Source organism: Salvia splendens, chromosome 7, assembly GCF_004379255.2.
Source record: "Salvia splendens isolate huo1 chromosome 7, SspV2, whole genome shotgun sequence".
In the NCBI taxonomy this organism is placed as follows: Eukaryota; Viridiplantae; Streptophyta; class Magnoliopsida; order Lamiales; family Lamiaceae; genus Salvia; species Salvia splendens.
This window is the reverse complement of record NC_056038.1, coordinates 732,364-749,944: the sequence shown is the minus strand read 5'-3', so window position 1 is coordinate 749,944 and position 17,581 is coordinate 732,364. Positions and strand designations below refer to the sequence as shown.

At 41.5% G+C, this 17,581-nt stretch overlaps 3 protein-coding genes across 3 annotated transcripts; 2 read left to right on the top strand and 1 right to left on the bottom strand.

Annotated features, from left to right (window-relative positions):
* Positions 1 to 533: 533 nt before the first annotated feature.
* LOC121811148 (39S ribosomal protein L41-A, mitochondrial-like) lies at positions 534 to 2,727 on the top strand. Its single transcript, XM_042211949.1, has 4 exons — positions 534 to 619; positions 707 to 883; positions 1,807 to 1,871; positions 2,486 to 2,727. Exons 2-4 carry the CDS (start codon positions 739 to 741, stop codon positions 2,537 to 2,539), a joined length of 264 nt encoding a protein of 87 aa, XP_042067883.1. The 5' UTR covers positions 534 to 619; positions 707 to 738; the 3' UTR covers positions 2,540 to 2,727.
* A 1,707-nt stretch (positions 2,728 to 4,434) lies between these two features.
* On the top strand, positions 4,435 to 7,862 carry LOC121811147 (3beta-hydroxysteroid-dehydrogenase/decarboxylase-like). The gene is made up of 10 exons (XM_042211948.1): positions 4,435 to 4,794; positions 5,037 to 5,126; positions 5,220 to 5,353; positions 5,581 to 5,751; positions 6,078 to 6,203; positions 6,318 to 6,397; positions 6,605 to 6,803; positions 6,900 to 6,978; positions 7,482 to 7,566; positions 7,688 to 7,862. Exons 1-10 carry the CDS (start codon positions 4,563 to 4,565, stop codon positions 7,701 to 7,703), a joined length of 1,212 nt encoding a protein of 403 aa, XP_042067882.1. The 5' UTR covers positions 4,435 to 4,562; the 3' UTR covers positions 7,704 to 7,862.
* A 589-nt stretch (positions 7,863 to 8,451) lies between these two features.
* LOC121740969 (endoribonuclease Dicer homolog 3-like) lies at positions 8,452 to 14,549 on the bottom strand. The gene is made up of 19 exons (XM_042133640.1): positions 14,504 to 14,549; positions 14,241 to 14,393; positions 13,895 to 14,018; positions 13,726 to 13,828; positions 13,460 to 13,652; positions 13,221 to 13,378; positions 12,816 to 13,034; positions 12,393 to 12,736; positions 12,029 to 12,300; positions 11,433 to 11,938; positions 11,261 to 11,355; positions 10,930 to 11,159; positions 10,639 to 10,848; positions 10,070 to 10,546; positions 9,734 to 10,003; positions 9,332 to 9,658; positions 9,100 to 9,229; positions 8,881 to 8,992; positions 8,452 to 8,797 (listed from the first exon to the last, which is right to left on the bottom strand). The coding sequence occupies exons 1-19, from the start codon at positions 14,510 to 14,512 to the stop codon at positions 8,605 to 8,607; spliced, it is 4,125 nt and encodes a 1,374-aa protein (XP_041989574.1). The 5' UTR covers positions 14,513 to 14,549; the 3' UTR covers positions 8,452 to 8,604.
* Between the last annotated feature and the right edge of the window lie 3,032 nt (positions 14,550 to 17,581).

Here is a 17,581-nt window from a genome sequence, read left to right as displayed (position 1 = left end):
TCTATAGTTACAGGGATGGCCATTTGAAATTTGGTATCTTTTTTAAGATACCAGAATGATGTAATTTAAGATACCAAAATGAAACAAAATACATTCTGGTTACTTCATATCATATCAAAATGCTTAGTCTTCTTATCACTACATTCTGGTTACTGGCATTTAAATTCAAATTTCATCAGATCAAACAAAATTACAACATGAAATAAAGTAAGTATATTAAAAAACAAGATAAAAATGAGATCTTGAAACTTCGGTTTGGTCCATGGATAGGAATTAGAGGGGCTTCAAATGATGGATTTTTCTGTCGTTTTCAGAGGCAAGAAGTTCTTGAAGAGCTAATTCAGATGGTATTTTCTTCATGTCGCCGCCGCAGCCATAAATTGAGCTGTTCTTTATTTTCACTTTTTTTGGGTGTTTTCGTTGTCTTCTTCACTCACTGTTTCTTCTTCACCTGTTGGTCAATATCTGTAAGTGTGTTTGCTAATTAAATGGAGTATGAAAATCAAGGCCCAATAAGCATAGGTGAAGTGATAAAAGCCCATGGGCCCAATACGCATACATTTATTTCTCAGCTCACAGTAGTGGTGTGGACTGTGGCGTTGTCGTCTTTGAGCTCAGAGTAAAATTTATCTCAGATTCTCACTGCAATTCTTAGTTAATGTTCCGTAATCTGTAGTTGTTATTCAAATTTTGTTTACTGATGCAGAAATTCGACGGGAGGAATCTGAAAATTGAAAAATGGCGCTAGGGTTAATATTGGGGATTGGGAGGGCGTTCAGGAAGAAGCGAGCATCGTCGCTCGATATTTTGACGTCGAAGAGGAGCCCCAAAGGCTATTACAAGGGCAAAAATTGCAAGCCTACTGGTTTCCACACTCGAAAAGGTAAGCTTCTTTGAGGATTTCATATTTTCTAAGGCTGAATTCCGAGTTTGTAGTTGAATGTATGTAGAGAATCACACTGGTAACAGTGTTTGGTAGATTATGCCTAATTTCTAGGGCTTGGAGAATACACTGGGACACTGGCTGCATTTGCTTATGTGAAAATGTGTGAGATTGTGTGAAATTGGGAATGTATGGCGATATCAATGCCTTGTTTTTGGTGTTGTGATTGTGTTTGATTTGGATGGGATTGGTAAGCTGTTATGGTTATGGCTTCTTGTTCATGTGTGTGTGATTGTGTGTAATTGTGTGAAACTGCAAATGGATTGATTGTGTGTAATTGTGTTTTATTTGGATGGGATTGGTAAGCTGTTAATCTTATAGCTTCTTGTTCATGTGTGCTTGCTGAAAGCTGAACTCAGGCTCAATGTATATATGTGAAAATTTGATTCCTGATTTCTCCAAACATAAAAGTAGCATTTGTATATTTTTTAGCTGATTCGACATGTAGCCAGATGCATAGGACATCCTAGGCTTATGCCGAATGACCAGATTTCGTGTTAAGCTAAAGTAACTGGTGGGACTAGCTATGCTGGTTACTTTCATATTATACATAATGAAGAGTTGAGACTGTTTGATTGGTCATGAACTGAGAGGGTTCTGAAGATATAAAAATCTAACAGTATTCGGGTCTTAGGATGTGCTTGTAATGTATGGATAGTTTAGTAACTATGGGAATTAGGAAATGGGTATTTCATCTTTAGAGCAACAGTTATTCGACATGCAGTGAACTTGTATTCTTAACCAGATTACATTCAAAAGTACAATAAATGTTAAGACTCTCTGGGCTCTGTTTCTTGTCGAGTTAAAGCTTCAAGAGCCTATCTGAGTCTGAGCAAAAAATCTGGCTTGGTATTTGTATGCAGGTGGTTATGTTGTGGTTCCTGAAAAGTTGCCAAACTATGTGGTGCCAGATTTGACGGGATTCAAGGTAAAGAAGTCGATTTATGGTTTATCCAAAATATAAAAATTGTGTGATTGCAACTCACATGCACTAATCCTTTTAAGTTGTGCTTAGTCTAATTTGAGGTGACTGTATTTGATAACTTGTAATTTTATGAGCTACCTGCAAATGATGGGGCAATAGCTCTATCCATTCATATGTAAATTACCCGAACGTAGACTATTGTTTCCTGAAATTCAGGTAGATTAATCCAGGTGATTTCATCTAGTAATTAGTTTAGTTGCCAAACTAGCAAGGTACATATACCTGTACAAAGCTATATACATTCAACATAGAAATAATTGAAAAGATAGTAAATTACATGTAGTATTGGTGAGATTAGGTTCTTGAAAATGATCGATTGATCGCACTTCAACTTTTAGTTGCCTGAACTATGTAGAACTAGAGAAAATAGTCAGCAAACCATAAGGTTGTGTCTTCTTCGAATTTAAGCTCTGATATAGAAATGTATTCTTGTAGCATATGCCAAAAGTAGCTATCATGTTTGTGCTTAGTCTCATCGTTTAGTTTGGTCCAACTTTGAATTAGCATATACTAGTAGTTTATTTTTTCTCATGTGCCTGTTTTCCTCTTGTTCTCAGCTAAAGCCATACGTATCTCAGTGCGCTGTAGAAGCTTCCGGGTCATCTAAATGAACACGCCTGGCTTCGTCTCTTTCCGCCGCTGCTGCTGCTGCTCAGACTGATATGTTTAAACTCATAACTGAAAGAAAATTTTTTTATGTTTTACTCGAATTCTTCGAGGAAACAGTAATGAAATTTATCAATGTTTGTATTGAAAAGATAATTCCATAATGAAAAGAACATATATTTATATACAAAAATTAAAGATCTCAACAATTTTAAAACCCCACCATACATCCTTTAACCATGGTTTAAAGCATTTATTTTACTAATAATAACAATTAAAATGACTATTAATTTATAATTAAATCATTATTTGATAAAATTAGTGTAACTGCCAGACATCCTTTAACCATGGTTGAATCATAGCATGTTTTGTATATGCCATACGCTGAATTATGGAGTATATATTTGGGTGATGTTTCGTAACTGATATCCACATTCAAATAGTAGTATAAATTTACATGCGGTTAAATTATTATTTTTTTGGCTATGGTTGAATTTTTATTCCCTCCGTCAAATAAAAATATGAGCAATTGATAAGACACATGAATTAAGATAAAATTGATAAAAATAGTAGGTAGAACTCACATTATTAGTAGATCCAAGACCCCTAGCTCAAGTGGTTGAGGAGGGTGGCAAGGATTTCGCACCATCCAGGAACTCTTGAGTTCGAATCCTGGATGCCCCAACTTGGGATTAATTTCCCCTGTGAGCCTTTACAAGGCTGGTTGCCTTGGGGCTTGGTAAGCTGATGGGCCTGGAACCCGTCTCGGGTGGCGGCTGTTCACGGGCGTAGACCCGTCTCGGGTGGCGCCGTCTCAGATGGCGGCTGTTCACGGGCGTAGACCCGCCGGAGGTGCCCGGCTGGTTGGCGACCTGTCTACGAACCACGAGGGGCTAGGGAAGAGTTGGTTAGCTTGCCGAATGTATCTCGAACTCCTAAATATGTATGTCCGGAGGAAAAAAAAACTCACATTATTAGTAGTCTTTAATGGTGGTATAAGTTGGTAAGCTGATGAGCCTGGAACCCGTCTCGGGTGGCGGTTGTTCACGGGCGTAGACCTGTCTCGGGTGGCGCCGTCTCAGATGGAGGCTGTTCACGGGCGTAGACCCGCCGGAGGTGCCCGGCTGGTTGGCTGTTGGCCTTTACAAGGCTGGTTGCCTTGGGGCTTGGTAAGCTGATGGGCCTGGAACCCGTCTCGGGTGGCGGCCGTTCACGGGAGTAGACCTGTCTCGCGTGGCGCCGTCTCAGATTGCGGCTGTTCACGGGCGTAGACCCGCCGGAGGTGCCTGGCTGGTTGGCGACCTGTCTACGAACCACGAGGGGCTAGGGAAGGGCTGGTTAGCTTGCCGAATGTATCTCGAACTCCTAAATATGTATGTCCGGAGGAAAAAAAAAACTCACATTATTAGTAGTCTTTAATGGTGGTATAAGTTGTAAATAAGTTGATGTATAGGGATAGTAAATTGGGATATGTTTCCAAAAATAGAAAGTGCTTGAGTCATATTCCATTTTGAGTTGTCCCAAATTACTTGAGTCATTTCTTTTTTTAGCTAAAAATAGAACATCTAATCATACTTACTTTATTCTTTCTTTTACTTTAGTCCTTTTCTCTTTTATTTTATTTTCTCTTCTACTCTATTTTACTAAACACAACTTTCTTAATTCCCGTGCCGAAAAGAAACGCCTCAAGTAACGTGGGACGGATGTAGTATTCAATATTGAAATTTAAAGATATTCAAATTCATGTTCAAAACTTATAAATTATTAAAATTAAGTTCAAAATTCGCTTTTATATAGGTAAAGATTATATATATATAAGTAAAATTAATAGTACTTGTAAGCATCATAGAAATGATCGAAAATATAAAATTAAAGTAGCATTCTAATTCTAAAATGCATGTGATTATTGTGATTTGCCACGAAAGAATTTCCATCACTAATCTGCAACTCACATTTTCCTGTTTCAGTATTCGATCACTGAAACAGATTAAAATCGGAGCTAAGCGCACACCCGCACACGAACAAACGATGGTCGCCGGAGAGAGGTGGTGCGTGGTGACCGGCGGGAGAGGCTTCGCGGCGAGGCACCTGGTGGTCATGCTCCTCAATTGCGGCGGTTATTCCGTGCGCATTTCCGATTTGGGGCCTGCCATCGCGCTCGACGCCGACGAGGAGAGCGGCGTTCTCGGAAGCGCTCTCAGCTCCGGCCGCGCTCACTATGTCGCCGCAGATCTCCGCGACAAATCTCAAGTGCTCGCAGGTTCGATTTTCTCCGATTCGATGCCGTAATTGAGTTATTGAGCTTCAATTTTTCGAAATATGTATGTGTTGAATGCTGCAAATTGTAAAGTGTAGTAAACGTCAGTTAGTGAGATAGTTATTCCAGCTCCACTGGTTGGTAGAGACGGTAATGATTTGATTTGACTTCTTTTTTTTTTGTTTTCCTTTGGTGATTTTGGAGCTGATTTAGCAATTTTTCATGATTGTGACGGTGAATGGCAGCCTTGGATGGAGCTGAGGTTGTGTTTCACATGGCTGCTCCCGATTCATCGATCAATAACTATCAGCTGCAGTATTCTGTGAATGTACAAGGTTAAGTTTTAGGGCAACTAGATCTGATAAGAGTGTGTGAGTGGATTGTGTTTGCGTTTATGTTCTTTGATAGAGTATAACTGCGATCTACAGGAACCAAGAACGTGATTGATGCATGTATTGAGCAGAAAGTGAAACGACTTATATATACAAGCTCCCCAAGCGTAGTTTTCGATGGAGTTCACGAAATAATTCATGGAGATGAATCATTACCTTATTCTTCGAAGGTATTGATGTGGTTTGGTTTCATTGTATTTGGATTGGATCTCTGTTTCACCAAATTTGAAATCCTGATTTTCTCTCTATTTCCTCATTCATTTTGTTGATTTGGGAGATAGGATTTGTTAGTATGATTGTACTTCTTTCGTACCTGAGACCTAGGTTCTTAGTGTTCCTTTTAGCTAATTCATCATAACCTTCTTTATCTAACTCTTTTCGTCCATTAATTTTTAAGCACAATGATTCGTACTCAGCCACAAAAGCTGAAGGAGAGTGCCTGGTTTTGAAGTCAAATGGGACGAATGGACTACTAACGTGCTGCATTCGACCAAGCAGCATCTTTGGCCCTGGTGATAAGTTGCTTGTCCCATCTTTAATTGCTGCAGCAAGGGCTGGAAAATCTAAGGTAGTTACTTTAACTTTGCTCAACCTATCTTGTAACAAAAAGTTGCTTTGTTTCAAGTGAATTCTAATGTGGCTTTGTCCTTCAAAAGAAAGGATATAAGTAACTTCCTAGATCTCCCGTGACATGGGGCTTCGCATGGACTATGTTTGTTGACCTCTTTTATTCTTGTAATTTTCCTTGACTAAGCAGAGTTTGTAACATCGATTTCATGCTTGTTTTAATTTTAGTATTTTCCCATGAAGCTGCAAAATCAGAATTGCCTTTAAAAATTGTATATTTGGAAAATTTTGATTAATTTTTCCCTGATTGCTAATTTTGAGTGACAGTTCATCATCGGAGATGGAAGCAACATATATGATTTCACTTATGTTGAGAATGTGGCACACGCTCACATTTGTGCTGACCAAGCTTTGGCATCGGAAAAGTGTATAGCAGAAAAGGCTGGTGGACAGGTAGGAGTTATTTTATTGCAACACTTGAATAGTTGTATAATTTTGCAGGTTGAAATTGCCTGACCTGGATTAGTGGATGATTAACCGAGTTTCTCTTGAATATCTCACTTGCAGGCATACTTCATTACTAATATGGAACGAATTAAATTTTGGGCGTTCATGTCTTTCATCCTTGAAGGTTTAGGTTATGACAGGTACTTCTTCAATATTTAGAAGCCTTATGTATCATGGTTTCACCAACCCAAAACTTTCCTAGTTATCAGAGCGTGAATGAGACCTACCTGTGTACCTGCATCAATTTGCTTAAACGTAATGGTCTCAATCCCTTCAATAGGGGTAGAGTTTGCTTTTAGACGTAAACAACAAATGTGTCATTATCTCTGACCTTTTGTAGTATGCAGGCCAAACATTAAGCTTCCAGCAGCTGTTGTGATGCCCATTGGACATATGGTGGAGTTAATTTATAAAATCTTAGCCCCTTATGGAATGAAGGTTCCACAGTTGACACCATCAAGAATCAGGCTCTTATCCCGCAGCAGAACTTTTGATTGTACAAAAGCAAATGATCGTCTTGGCTATATGCCTATTGTAACTCTCCAGGTCTAAACATGCTCCTCAGTCTTCTTATTTCGTATATCTAAAAACACAATTTTAAAAGTTGATGTTTACCATTTTGATGTGATGATACTATCGCAGGAGGGACTCAGAAGAACAATTGAAGCATACCCGCATTTGAGGGCCGATGCTAAAACAAAAATGGATGGAACATCGAAAGGTAAATTGCTCATCTCCAGTGGAAGAATCGTTTATTTTTATTATTCTGCCATAAAAAGTTTCTTTTCTAAATAATATAGATGTTCATGTATCATGAGTTTCTTATAGGCAATGCATCATTCTGATGGACTATCATTGTAGTTGGAGGATATAGATTATTTTTGCACCCACAAATCACATGGGGGACTTATTATAACCTATGAAATGTCGAACACGCAAGGAGCAATTAGCATTAGGCCATTTTTTTGCTCGGGTAACAAGATACCGCCTGACATGCATTCTGTTATAATAGGCAACTTATCAATGTAGTAGGTTGTCGTCTTCTGTCTAAAGTTTTGTTTGGATAAAAGAGACCGAGCAGTACAAACCACACACCATCACCATAAGCCTAGCAACCTTAGGTGATCTTCGTGTAATGTTGGATTTCTGTTTTGTTTCTTGAGATAATTATACTTTATTTGGTACGGATTTGATTTCACTAAATGAAAATGGCTGCACCCACAGGTAATAACAAGCAAGTTCTGGCTGTAGTGCTGATCATAGCTGCATATTACTTCTTCTTTGTATGGGGCAAAGTATCCAACAAAACGTGAGCAATCCGGCCTTCTCTTTTCTATTGAAATTTCTACTTCTTAGTAGTCGAACTTCTCTTAAATGCATTCAAATGATTTGAAATCTCAGTATTATGGAAAATCTCCTTGTGTTTTCAGGCCGGCTCACTTCTGATGATCGAATCGACGAAAATTGTTGGATTTATATTCATCGCTTGGCAGCTTCCTTGTATTGTTTCGGTGTTTATTTGCTTCTGAGTTTAACTAGAATGAGAACGTTGTTTACCAACATTAATTGATTTTGTTATTGTATTCTTCTACCAATTTTCTTTTAGTTTGTTTGCTTTTTTTAGTTTATTTCATTTCTGTTGAACTTTTTAAAATGTGAAATTACAAGCTGAAGTGTCACAGTTTTTTATACGTGCGGCATTAGGCAAAATGACGGCATCTAATTAAATTCAAAAGTCCACGTGTTTTGATTACCACATCGGCGGGCGATCTATATCTAGAGAATTCTATACTCTCTTCGTCCATAAAAAATAGTCTTATTTATTAACAGCACGTATTTTAAAAAGATATTAATAAAGTAAGAGAGAAAGAAAAAAATAAATAAAGTAGAAGAAGGAAAGAGATAAGTGAGAGAAGAAAAAAGTGGATAAAGTACGATAGGGTTTTCATTCTTGAAATTAAACCATTTTTGTTGGATATCAAAAATGGCAAGATGAACTATTTTTTTGGATTGAGGGGTATATTTTTTTGATAAATTATTTGTCACTACTGTTTTTGATAAATTATTTCCATTATTGATATCATATTCTAGATAATTACGCTATTTTTCATACAATTAATATCTTATTTTATTCTACTACATTTTAGACGTTAATTTATGCTATTTCATCTCACAATTGAACGATTATTAGAGATTTAGAGCATCAACTCTAATGAGAAGTCGTCATAATTCTAATTTTTCAAAATATATCTATACATATTACTTTTTAAAAATAATAATAGTACTAGTATACATTTTCCTTACCAATGTACACTCTTCTACTCGCCCCGTTGCTCGTCTTCACCGGTCATTCACCTATTCTGATCCTCCCCCGTCTCTCGAGTTCACGCAGCATCGCGATTGCAGCAGTGTCGTACGAACTCTTCTTATCGCCTCTGGCCTCGCCGCTGAGCACCAGTTTGCCAGAATCAGGTATGGTCAAGCTGATTCGTGACTCGAAGCTGCAGAAGCTCGTCATGTCTCCAAACGTTAAGGCCGTTCTGTCCAACACACGATGAAGCTCGTTAACCTACTTCGTAAGCAACACAAAACGAGAACGAGGCAAAGAATGCAATGCGCTAACCTTGATTTTGTCTCTGTTGTATCGAAACTAGGCATTGGCCACTGCAGTTTCTTGCATAGGGCGTAGAGTGAGTTCCGAGGCCCCCCTTTCTTCGTCTCGATCTGAGGAATCACTGTTGAAAAAGGCAGATATCATCACCATTGGTGTTCGATCATGTAATCGTTCAAATTCTCAATCATATGTATTGCCAATTTAATCCATCACCCGTAGTGAAAATACCTGGAACGTCTGCCTTTTGAGATGAGCACTCTGTCCAGGATGAATCTTCGTTCCTCTCTTGCTGTGGAAGCGGAAGGGGCTCTGAATCGGAGTCATGCTTTGGTCGCTTGGATGATCTTATTCCCCTCGACTGTAATCGAGAACGAAGCAATCATCGAGATCATCAAACGACTCGTATTCAAAGTTAAGAGGAGCAAAGCTTTGTGAAGAATCAAGTAAAAAAAAGGAAAACCTCTAATTTCTGTAATAGCTGAAGAGCTGCCATTCCCTTTGCAGCTTTTGAGGTAGGTCCGGAACCGTGTCCATTTAAGAGCACGGTTTCGAGCTGCAAATTCAGTCTCGCGTGCACAAGATCACTTTGCGTGAAGTAATGCTCTTTGATGAAGTAACCGAGAGAGTCGCACATCTCAGTCAGCTCGCGCGAAGGGGCCAGTTCGAGTTTCTCAGGAGTCACGAGAGGCGATAGTATGGGTTTGAAGACTCTCCAAACTTCATCCAGATTGAGCTTAGAATCGATAAGCACTGCACCAGCGATACTCTCCACCAAGTCCCCAAGCACCTACACACGAACGAAATGCAATAAAGACGACGACGATTAGCAGAAACCAGGGAGAAAAACACACGACCAACTCACCTTAGCACCTTTGATATCTGGTGTCAATGCTGAGGTGCTCATGGAGGATACAAGACTGACAAACTCCAAAATTTGATCCTTGAGCAACGAGGAGACGCGCTGAAGATGTGGATGAAGGTTCCGTCTCACGGCAGAAAGGGCGAAATTGTCATTATTCACCGATGCAGAACGCATGTCTGTGAGCAGCCCGGGATCGACTTTGCTGTGGCTCTCGTACAGATGACGTGTAACAAGTATGTCCAGCACAGCATCACCAAGAAACTCGAGGCGCTGCAGCAGGCAGAAACATTACAAAACAAACGAGAGATCTCATTTTTATCGAAGTTGGTTTCGTACCTCATAGGAATAGTGAACGCCTCCTTCCGTTTGGGCAGCATGCGTTATTGCCTCCAGCAATAAACCTTTGGTGGAGAAGTTATACCCGAGCTTCGACTCTAGGGTAGCGATATCCTCTGCTTTTGGGGCATGACAATAGAGAGAAGCGGTTCTGATCGCGTCCTCTACTAAAGAATGATCAAAGTCGGCCTCTATGCCGAGCCACTTCATAACACTAACGGCAGCAGCCAGACCACCACCGACATAGTATGCCCCGATGAGAGCTTCAACGCAATCAGATACAGTCTTTGAAGCAAGCCAACGGTGACCTCTATCACAAGTCTTTCCAAGCTTAATGGTGGTTTCTTCGGTAAAGTATCTGTTATCGAGAGGAACTTCCCTCGTATCCAACTGATGGTCGCACGGAGATGGCCATATCGAATGCTGTCCTGGAGCAGTCCAACGGCGTGGCTCAAATGAGAAATCTCGTATGTATTCCTTTGAGAAGAGAAAAAAAATTCAGTTAGATGCCTTAATCGAGATTAAGGCCGAGCGACCTAAGCCTCGAGGAGGGGACAGCGGAAAATTACCTGCAGCTTGCGATCTGTTCCAAATTTATGGAGAGCTGAGTTGGAGATAATCAGTTTACGATTGAAAGTCAATTGCCCCTCGCACATCTCTGGATGCTTCAGAAAGAGGTGGCAGCTGACGGCATACTTCAGCAATGAGTCCCCGAGCAACTCTAGTCGCTCCATCGAGAAACTCTCGTTACATGTCTGTGTCGTGAGAGCTTCTAGAATCTAACATACAAGAAAAAGGTCCGTTAACAAATAAAACAAACAAAGTTAATGATGTGAATTGTATTATGCGAAGACACATACCAACGAGCTGGGTATACTGCAACAGCCTGCCCGATTCGAGATTTCTTCCCTAAGCTGGCTGGCCAGCATTAGTGTCTCCAGCCGCTGCATTACCGATGGAAACAAGTAGAACGGCTTCAAGATATACGTCGAGATATCAGTGCCAACTAAAAGTTCTGGTGGGATGTGCACACGTTGCTGTGGCTTTGTCTCGACAGCCCCATAGCCATCTTTCTCCGACGAATCACGCTCTTTCAACACAAAAAGCACAAAATATTTAGAACAATGGATCGGAATATGGCTTATCCGATGCATCTCCCCAACTTGTGTAACAAAAAAAACTTCGACTAACCTTCTTTTCGGAAGTCCACGAGAAGATTATGTGAATTATGGCTTTGCTTCAGAAGCAACAAGGGCTGTTGTGGATGCTTCAGAACAATACCATATCTGGAAATACGAAAAATAAATAATCGGAAAAATAAGTTTGAACTACGAAACAGAAATAGTGATCCTTTAAGACGTACTTTTTGTGGTAATAATCAGCGAAGGACGAATAACTGGCATCACAGCCCCCTTCAAAAGGGGTGAAACCAGACGTACCCTCGACAATATCCACAATCGAATATATTCTGCTGGTGTGGACGGCTACCACCACCATCTCCTTCAGCCCATCTATAGTTGCAGATCTGTCGCCCAAGTAAATGGTATCGCTATTCACTTCACTCCCATCTTCGCACATATGAAGCAACGTATCTTCAGCAACTGTTTCACGTTGCTGAAGATTCAACAGAGCATTTTTTTTCATAAACTCGATTGTTGAAACAGCGGAATGAATTCCTGTCCAATCGATCACCGGCCGCACAGTATCTATATCCTCCGACTCCAAGGGCAAAAGTAGATACATTTGTGATGGATCCCACGACAGCTCATCCGGTTCGAATATGAACTTTCTTGATTCCGATGATTTGACAAACAACTTCCCATATAAACCGTTAAATATCAGCTGTTGGAAGCATTTAGCTTTCGCCACCTGTCAGGGAGCGAATATACATAGTTGTAAGAGTACCAAAAACGTAAAGTTAAACTAATAAAGAAGGTGGCATGTGACATTAGGATCAACCTGTTGTGAATCGAGAGGTATTTGGCCCAAAGAAGAAACGGAAGCCTTAACGAATTTGGACAACAAGTACAAATCCACTTCCATGTTCCCCACATCATCGGCTAGCTCGCCCTCCAGCAAAAGCACGAAACTTGAATATTTTTGATCGACGATATTACAATCAAAGTCCATTTTGTATGCGTGAAAAGTGACATCGCCGAGTTTATCCCCCCAAGTTCCAGATAAAAGACGGGTGCGAACTGAACCATGTAATTCCTTTCTCTTCGTTGTCCCTATCGAGCAATGGAACAGACACTGACATTGTCAAAACCATCGAAGTAAGAAGAACGTTGAACATAACTCGACTAGTTCAGATTTCATTTACCTGCCCCTGGAGTTACTCCTTTGGCTTTTGTCGGCTTCGTTTCACTTTTCAAGGTGGAATCCTTCTCAGACAACGGCACTTTCTTTGAAGGAAGTACACTTATCAAGGTGGAATCCTTCGTAGGAAACGATCCTCTCTTTAAAGGAAGTAAACGATCATTGAGACCTCCCATCAGATGCAGCTTCTTACACGCATCCAAGCAAGCAAGCTTCTTTGATGCATTGGGAGTGCCCGCTGCAGGTCCGGTTAAAGTCTGGAAAGATGCATCGGGTGGCAGAGTCAGCTTGCATCGATGCAGATTTCCCTCCGTTGAGAATTCAAAGGTCGGCTTTGGGGAGACGGAACTACAGTGAGAACATAAGATTAAAAATCATGAATCTCCCTATTAATTAAACAGAAGGATGAGAAAATATTTTTTCTTACTTAAGTAGAGGTAGCGTTTGACAGTATCGATGTACGAGGCTGATGCTGGAATCTGCATTGACCGATGCCCCGGTCGATTCAACAACATATGAAGCATCTTCTTTTGTATTGCAAGCTTTAAGTGGAGAATCAGTAGATTCTCGTTTAATGGCCGTATCTATCCCTGAAGATTCACTTCTTGCAATGGAAAGCATATCATCTAATTGCTTGGTGTTTCCTCTGAAATAAGAGCAAATCATTAGACTTTCACCTCGATATCACTACCCGGTAAGTAAAACTGACGGTCATTCTCATTCAATATCTTGGTCTGTTCGGATTTTTTGGATTACGGATCATTTTCTCGCCCGTAAATGGAAATATATTCGGACTACTAACACTAGGGAACATGAATTTAAGTGTTGTCACCTCTCAAGCATGGTGATGTAATGAGAATCCTTGTGGTGAGCTTGTCCTCGTGACTGAATGTGACTATGAACAGTCTTTGGTAGATCGAAGCGAATTACGCAGGAACATTTGGCTACATCAATTCCCTCCTCCAGGTCCGTCAAAAACAGAAGATTTACCTAGTAATTTCACTCATCAATCATGGAACTTGGAAAATTGAAGTTTTTTTTTGTTATTTATAAAATAAATAAAGGTCTTACCTTCGCGTCGCTAAACGATTCAATAACATCCAACTGTCCTTTAGATGAAAGACTGCCAACACTGGAGCTACTTCCTGTCAAATATGATATGTTAAGATGAGAGAAACCGTCTGTTTTCTTCAACACTCGTTCAATTACTTTAGCAGCAATTATTCTTTCCACAAATATGATACAGACGAGCTCTGTATCTTTCCTGCAGCCACATCAGAGCCATAGTGAGAAAACAAATTGCACATAAACAACAAAACTCTAAGCTCGTTACTTACCCAAACGATCTAAATATTTCCAGTAGCTCTAGCAGTTTTGGAGATATTTGGCCTGTAGCTAGTGATCCCAATCCACCCTTCACATTTTGAGGATCTTTATGTTCTGCAAAGTGAGAATGGTATAAATAAGATTCAAATCTCTAAAACAAATTTTTTTTAGAAAACTCACCTAAAGCTCCTTCGATTATTGAAAGAACCTCCGAAAGAAATCTTTCATGTTGACTGAAACTTTCCTTGAAAACATCACATTCTTCTTGAACCATGGGAGAACTCTCCATACATACTTTTACAGCCTACATATGACAAGTTGACATACTGAAAAGAAGACGATGAAGATCAATGGCTTCATATCGACAAAATGACCTTAGCTCTCCCTTATTGCTCTTCAAGGCAATAGTTGTATTAGCAATATAGGTTTAGTGCTTATTACCTCAATAGACTCGCGAGTCAATGAGACGATAAAGGTAGAATAAATGGCAATAATATCTTTAAGCATATATAGAATGTATATCTACCTCATAAGTGCACAGCAGGCCCAGATTTTCGAAGCAAAATGTGATATTTGAATGATTGTTGGCCATTCTATCCTTTAACATCTTCCATTCATTGTCTATTTCTGTGTGTTGACTTGGCAGGGACTTTTCGAGTCCGAGCAAAACAGCATTGAACTGTCACGGAAAATTGTGATAACTGATAAGGGTGTGATATGAACGGTAAACAGAACGTTGGTGCATAATTGTTAACTTCAAAAACCGATACTTCGCTTGGTAAAATTCACCTTCGACATTGCAGATTCTAATTTCCCTTTGATATACAAATCAATAGGTGACGGATCATAAAATCTGCACACTGACTTGGCTGAGGAAACGTATTGCTCGAGTTCTACTTCTACCCTGCCATCCAATGTAAAAACCTGAATTCCATACATAAAATCAATGAATGAATTATGTTTGCCACCATTAACATATGATTTCTCAGCTCCACCCGTGCAATTTACCAACAATACCTGGGAATCTAACTGATGGTTGGGCGAATTTTTGATGGTAGTAAATGCAGGTAATGAATACAGATCACGACACAAGGAATTACGTGGTTCGATTTACTGAGGTAAATCTACGTCCACGGGAAGAAAGGAGGGCAAGATTGTATTGCTTGATCTGGTGTACCAGCTTACAAATACAGACTTGCTATATGATATTTGATGTCTAGAGAGAGCCCTTTTCTATCTGATCTAAGTTCTATTTATACATTGAACTAAGATCGTGGCTTGCATCACCACTAACTAGGTCGTGGCTTGCATCACCACTAACTAGGTAGTGGATGTCGTGGAGGTCATAAGATCCTGCATGGGTCCACTATCTCTTTGTTTGGTCCGCTATCCTGCATGAGATCCTGCATGAGTTGACACCACTAAATAGATCGTGTAGTGGAGGTCGTGGAGGTTCTTCATGAGTCCACTATCTCCCAGTTCGGTCGAATACTGAGACCGAACTTCTGAACTATGACCGAGCAGCTTTTGCCGATCTGAGAGTAGAGCTTGATTGGTCGGCTTTTACCGAGCTGTAGGCTGGGGCCGAACTCTTTGGTAATGCGGCCGGGGCCGAACTCTTACTCTTCCTTGGGCTTTGGGCTGATGGGCCGTCACTGCTATTGGGCTTGTTTAGTACGTACCCCATCACTACCCCCCCGAAAAGCGAAGTGAATCACTTCGGCGAAGCGAGTCACTTCGGCATTCTGGATAAAGGTACGGGGGAGGCTGACGTCAGGGGACGTGCCTTGCGCGTGACTGCATTAAATGCGACAGTAAAATCCGGCCGTTGAATCCTGAAAAGGTGGGATTCGAAACGGTGCGATGATTTTGAAATCTTCTCCGAATCTGATAAATACGTCCTTTCTTCATCATTTGAACACTTTTGCTATTGCTTCTTCTGCCTTCTCTCTCTTTTGCGCAAAAATTTCCTTCCACTTTCAAGAATTTCTTCAGAATTTCTTCAGACTTTCAAAGAGTAAGAACCATGTCTTCTTCTTCTTCTTCTGAGTCAGGTAGCGGTAGGAAAGGGGGTAAGGGGTCTTCTAGCCGGAAAGAATCCGGGGAGAAGACCGTAGAGTATTTTCACAGCATCTTGAGTAAGGATACTGTGATATCCTTACACGAAAAATATTTTTTTCCTGGGGGGAAGGTTGCGATTCCCGACGACCTTCATAGGGTTGACTCGCCGCCGGAGGGTTACGCCACCGTTTATGAAGCCGGCTTGGAATGCGGGCTTCGTTTCCCTCTTCCCCCTGCCTTTGTAGAGCTGCTAGATTTTTTTCAACTCCCTTTAGGTCAGGTGACTCCGAACTCTTGGAGGCACTTATCGGCCTTTGCTGCCGAACTGCGTAGGCTAGACAAGGATCTGTCTCTGAGGGCAATCCTTAATTTCTTCCAGTTTAAGAGGAAGGGATCTTGGTTTTACTTGATCCCTTTACAGCCCTTTAGAGCCTTTTGTAAAACCAAATGGCCGAAATGGCAAAATCGCTTCTTTTTTTATAATAGGACTTCGGCTTCGGACTTTTCCTGGAGAGGGCCGAAGTCCGTTATTCCTCATCCTCGGGTAGAACCGTTGGACGAGCTCGAGGCCGAGCTCAATAAGATTCCCATGATTAGGAAGCAGTACTCGGAGTCTGAGCTCGTCAAGGGCGACTTCTTGTTCGACTCCTCGTCTTCGGACGAAGAGACTGAGGGTGAGGATTTCTTTTTTATGCATTACTGCCTTGACGACGAGAACTAACCTTGTTTTCTTGCTTTTCGGCAGTGAACTTGCTAAACAAGTTCGGTCGCAAATCCTCCGAATCTAAGGAACCGGAGAGGCCGAAAACCAGCAGCTCGGCGTCTGATGCCGAGAAGAATCCGAAGAGGCAAAAGACCTCTTCGGATCCAAAGAAGCCGGAGTCGACTTCGGCAAGTAGGAAGGGGAATACCCAGAAGCCCCCAAGAGCGCCGGAGAAAGACGTGGTCTTGGCGCCTCCTTCGGAACATATCTGTGAGCCCTTTTTATGGCCCACGGACTTCGCCGAGGTGAATTCTCTTCTTGATTTTCTGGCCTTGCTTTTTTCCTGTATTTTTTGTGGCCCCTCGGTTGACTTTTTCCTTTTTCCATTTTCAGAGGAACGATATGCTCTCCAAGCTCGTCGCCGTTGAACTCTCCAAAGCGTCCAACGATTATGCTGAGATGCAGAGGAAGTTGGCGGCTGCTCGTCACCAGGCCGAACAGGCTAAGGCAGACTTTGAGAAGGCCAGAGCTGCTAGGATCTCGGCCCAGGATGAAGCCCAGTTTGCCAAAAACCAGCTCGTCATCCAGCGAGAGCAGACGAAACGGAGGGATGCTGCCGCCGTGGTTGCCCAAGGGGAGGTTCTCCGTGCTTTCGCGGAGAAACTTTTTCTGAGCAATCAATTTTCGGCCTTTGTCGGTGATCTGCTGAAACTGATGACCGATAATGCCGAGCAGGGGCCCGAAGTCGTCCTGCCGCTGTACGGCCGAGAGATAGCAGCTCGTCTCCAGAGTCTGCCGCTCCTTGAGGAGCTTGCTTCGTCCTCGGTCCTGCTTTCTGCTGACCGAGTTCGTAGTTGCCGAGCTGACCGGGACGAGAATATGGAGGCTATCTTTGCCTCCTTAGGGCCAGTTTCACCCGCTCCAATTTTCCACGGAGAGGGTGAGACCGAGCAGCTTGATCTGCAGACCGGAGACAGGCAGGCCGAGCAAGAGGTGCTGCTGATCGGTGATGGGGGCACCGAGCAGGCTGGGGGGAGCAAGGAGGCCGAGGCTGAAGCTGAGGCAGACAAGGAGAAGGAAGCTGAACTTCACCGAGGAGCCGG